This window comes from Laccaria bicolor, genomic scaffold, assembly GCF_000143565.1.
Source record: "Laccaria bicolor S238N-H82 LACBIscaffold_7 genomic scaffold, whole genome shotgun sequence".
NCBI lineage: Eukaryota > Fungi > Basidiomycota > Agaricomycetes > Agaricales > Hydnangiaceae > Laccaria > Laccaria bicolor.
This window is the reverse complement of record NW_001889878.1, coordinates 1,222,686-1,224,375: the sequence shown is the minus strand read 5'-3', so window position 1 is coordinate 1,224,375 and position 1,690 is coordinate 1,222,686. Positions and strand designations below refer to the sequence as shown.

The 1,690-nt window shown below is 46.8% G+C and overlaps 1 protein-coding gene across 1 annotated transcript; it reads right to left on the bottom strand.

The window, feature by feature from the left end:
- Positions 1-902: 902 nt before the first annotated feature.
- On the bottom strand, positions 903-1,659 carry LACBIDRAFT_154172 (uncharacterized protein; the record flags this gene model as incomplete). Its single annotated transcript, XM_001878844.1, has 5 exons — positions 903-1,010; positions 1,066-1,200; positions 1,258-1,451; positions 1,502-1,547; positions 1,609-1,659. Coding segments are annotated over 5 exons (534 nt in total), but the record flags the coding sequence as incomplete, so codon positions are not given.
- Between the last annotated feature and the right edge of the window lie 31 nt (positions 1,660-1,690).

Below are 1,690 nucleotides of genomic sequence, written 5' to 3'. Positions count from 1 at the left end.
AGCTTTTCGAGCTCGTCATCATCAACTTCCTCGTCTTCTTCTTCAGCTTTTTCTTCCAATTTCTGCTGCATATCTTGTAGAAATGTGTCGAACTTGGTCACAATGGCCACAACCGGTACTATGGGAAATGTCACCTTTGAAGAGCGTGATTCATCTTTGATCTTACCTGTCAAATGCATCGAAAAAAAATCTTTCTCTGCTTGCTGGATGGGCCGAGAATTCATCTCCAAGCAGTACCTGCGGCAATTCGGCTGAGCTTGGCCATAATGAGGAAAAGGAGCAAGACGAACCACACCAAATGCAATTTCTGATTTATGTCTTTTGCCCGTGAACGACTATCGATGAATTTCCAAACAACGTCCACCTCTGCTTGCTTTCCCGCTTCAAATCCCTCGGAATCATGCGCAATGATCTTGTTGTTCCCTTCGAATTCAATTTCTTTTTCAATATTATGGGTACCTCTCTTAAGACTTCGCCTTTGGCATGTGCTCGATACTACAAGCGGACTGACTTTGCACTCACCGTGGTGCTAGACGCGTCCACCTGAAATGGCAGAATAAAATTTAAACCTTGCGAGAGCTTGATCACTCTTACCATATTCCCGCCACACACCTGGAACCAAAAGTTAGTCGCTTCATAAGATGCAAAAGCTGGTTCGAAGTGCTAACTTTATGCAGAATTGTGGTTTTGCCGCACCCCGTTTTCCCGATGATCAACAACCTAAACTTTTCAAGCGGAGGGGGCGCAACGGCGACGGCTGCTGCCAGTAATCTCTTCAATTCTTTCTCTTCGGAGGCATCTAGTTGAGGCGCTTTTTCAGAATCCACATCTTCATTTTTTGATGACTTTAACAGTCCCTTAAGTTTATCGAACCTCTTTGAAAGGAAGTTTGGACGGGGGCGCAATGCCTCGCGAGTTGCGATTTGAAACACTTCGCGAACCCCCTCTCCAGTTATGCTAGAGCACTCAACATAGTGCCTCGCTCCAATTCTTTTGGCGAGCTGCTGTCCCTGGTATGAAATGGTAGTGGGCGAGGGTATCCGTTCCAAGTTTAGCTCAACCTACCTCTTCAACGGTCACTGGGTGTTGACTCGTCCTCCGTAGTTCGTCAATGGTTTTGGGATCCCTTCTGAGGTCTTTTTTCAAACCTACAAGGATGATAGGGAGTCCGGGACAGTAGTGGTTGACGTCAATAATCCACTGCGATAATCGAAAAATAAATATTAGCACCGAGGTATGGAGGGGCTGGCTACGCACCTTCTTTAGGACGTTGTCCAGGGAATCGGGATCAGCAATGTTGAAGGATATAAGAACAACGTGCGAGTCGGGGTATGACAGAGGGCGCAAGCGATCATAGTCTTTCTGACCAGCCGTATCCCACAACGCCAATTCGACATGCTTCCCATCCACCTCAATGTCGGCGACGTAATTTTCAAAAACCGTTGGGATTGCTATCTGTTCACGAGTGTTAGCTGTGACGCTCCAATCAATTAACATCCACATACCTCTGGGAAAGTTCCTCCCAAGAGCACAATAAGCAACGCCGACTGCGAGATACAATCACTGATGTTATCTGTGCAATCCGCACTGCGATTTGTACGGACAAACCTTCCCTCCAGAATCACCTACGATGACGAGTTTTCGGTAAATCCAAGCCATCGCGTCCTATAATCCTCAACCGTTCGCGGTA